This window comes from Galeopterus variegatus, unplaced genomic scaffold (assembly GCF_000696425.1).
Source record: "Galeopterus variegatus unplaced genomic scaffold, G_variegatus-3.0.2 Scaffold2068, whole genome shotgun sequence".
In the NCBI taxonomy this organism is placed as follows: domain Eukaryota; kingdom Metazoa; phylum Chordata; class Mammalia; order Dermoptera; family Cynocephalidae; genus Galeopterus; species Galeopterus variegatus.
In genome coordinates this window covers 86020-88102 of record NW_007728179.1, presented here as the reverse complement: position 1 = coordinate 88102, position 2083 = coordinate 86020, and the positions used below count along the sequence as shown (strand labels likewise).

The 2083-nt window shown below is 54.2% G+C and overlaps 1 protein-coding gene across 1 annotated transcript; it reads right to left on the bottom strand.

The window, feature by feature from the left end:
• Nucleotides 1-394: 394 nt before the first annotated feature.
• OTUD6A (OTU deubiquitinase 6A) lies at nucleotides 395-1270 on the bottom strand. The gene has a single exon (XM_008580332.1). The coding sequence runs from the start codon at nucleotides 1268-1270 to the stop codon at nucleotides 395-397; it is 876 nt and encodes a 291-aa protein (XP_008578554.1).
• Nucleotides 1271-2083: the final 813 nt, after the last annotated feature.

Sequence of the window (2083 nt, the reverse complement as noted above, 5' to 3'; positions counted from 1 at the left end):
ACATGACCGATGCTCAGTCAGTGAGGGAGGCAAAGATGCTTAAGAGCAGGCAAAAAGAGGTTAGACCTTATTAAACTAATGCCCGTCGGGTAGTGCCATGCAGGTATCTTCCTCTTAATTACTCTGCTGTCCCCCACTCCATGAAAGACGCAACAAGGAATGAGAGGAGGGTAGAAGGGCAAGGCAGAGAAGTCGGGGCAGGGCGTTAAATTTTGAGTCAAACGAAGAAAGAAAGAAACCGAGAAAACCAGAGGGGGGAAAAAAAATGGAGCCTACTGAGGAGACGCGTCGGCGGCTTGAGTTTCAGCAGCAACGCGGTGGCGACCGACGGCGTCAATGGCAAAGGCCATAGCAACGGTAGCGGCCACTGCCGGGCTCTGTGGCGGGATCGGGCCTAGAAGAGACGCGGGGCCCGGACCCCGACAGGGCCCGCCTGGAGCGGCTTCACTGAGTTGTAGTGCTCCCCAAAGCTGCAGGCGTAGCGCAGGTAGACGAGGGTGAGCGGCTTCTTGGTGTACTCCTCCCCGACAACGATGGCGGGCGAACTGGCCTGGATCACCTCGATGGGGGTCTGCAGGATGTGCGACAGGGCCCTCAGCTCGAGCTGGCCTCCCCACGACGCGGTGTGCACGATGTCGTCGCAGTACCTCATGAAGTCTTCGCGGCTGCAGGCATCGCCGGCTTCGGAGTTGCTGAAGAAGGGCAGGAAGTCGTCGACGTGCTTCTGCATGTACGTGGCGGTGCGGGAACGCAGGCTCTCCACGGTCGTGGAGAACATCAGCTGGTCTTGGATGGCGCGGTACATGCAGTGGCCGTCGGCCGGGATATCCTTCATCTCCAGATTCCTGGCCCGCAGGATGGCGGTGAGCTTCTTCTCCTCTTCGCGACCGAAGCTGGTCCGGCGCTCCCTTTCGGCCTCGGCGATCCTCTCCCGGCGTGCTCTCTCAAGGGCCGCCCTTCTTTCCCACCTTTTCTGGGCCCTCAACAGGCTGGGAGGCTTGTTCTCGAGATCAATCTTGGCCAGATCTTCAGTGACAGAATCGAGGTCGCTATTGTCAGGGTATCTCTCTCGGAACTTCTCCACCTCTTGCCGGTGCTTCTGCTCCAATTCGGCCTGGAGGCGGGCCACGTCTAGGAGCAACTGCTTTCTTCTCTTCCTGTCACTCTTGGGGACCAAATTCTTCATGGTGTAGATGCGTTCCTCTAGCTCCCTCTTCTCGCGGTGGTGGCGTCTCATCATCCGCTGATATTCACTCTGCGGATCCTCCATGATGTTTAATGGCAGGCAGGAACTGGTTTGGTGGCCCCTAAATTACCAACGACAGCTCAGCCTAACAGTTCAAGCCACCGAATAGGCCTGCCTTAGCCGCCGTGCTGTGTTCACCTCACTAGCATTGGCGCTCACCGGATTCGCAACCCTCTCCGTGATTGGCCGTTGGCTCTCACGCCCCCCAAACACGCCTGGCTGTTGGGAGACCCTATAAATACGTCCCCAGAAGAACCCGTAGCAACTGTTGCTTCCAATTTTAGCGGGATTCAAATATTCAAATACCTCCAGTGAGATTATGGTTTTCAGCGATGTGTGTACCTAGAATAATTGGGCTCCTAGAATATTTCATTGGCTCTTACCGCCTACTTCATTTAGAACTCTGAACACAACGGAGACACCAGCAGTAGTACTATGCCATCGTCAGTTAAATGTGCTCTGACCCTGGACTTCATATTGCTTCTAGTGTTCAGAAGGCAGTGGGGCTTTCTCTGGTTGTTCAGGTGAATCCTTAATCTTTGTGTATCAGAAGAAATACATTTTCTTACGTTCGTGGAAACACGGAGTCCTTTCTATTTTCACCTAAAAGCCACCCAGTTCCATCTCGGTGTAAGAAGGCCACAGCCATTCTCCTTATAACCACTCACTACAACTGAGCAGATCTCTTGGCTTGTGCCAACAGAATGTACCTCACCTAAATGCCCCTTCTCCTGGGCCCCCAGCTCCCAAAATGGGCTCCCTAGGATACCCATAAAGCACCACAACCAGCATAAATCAAGCCACTTCTTTCTGATTATTTTGAATCTCTAAAACTTC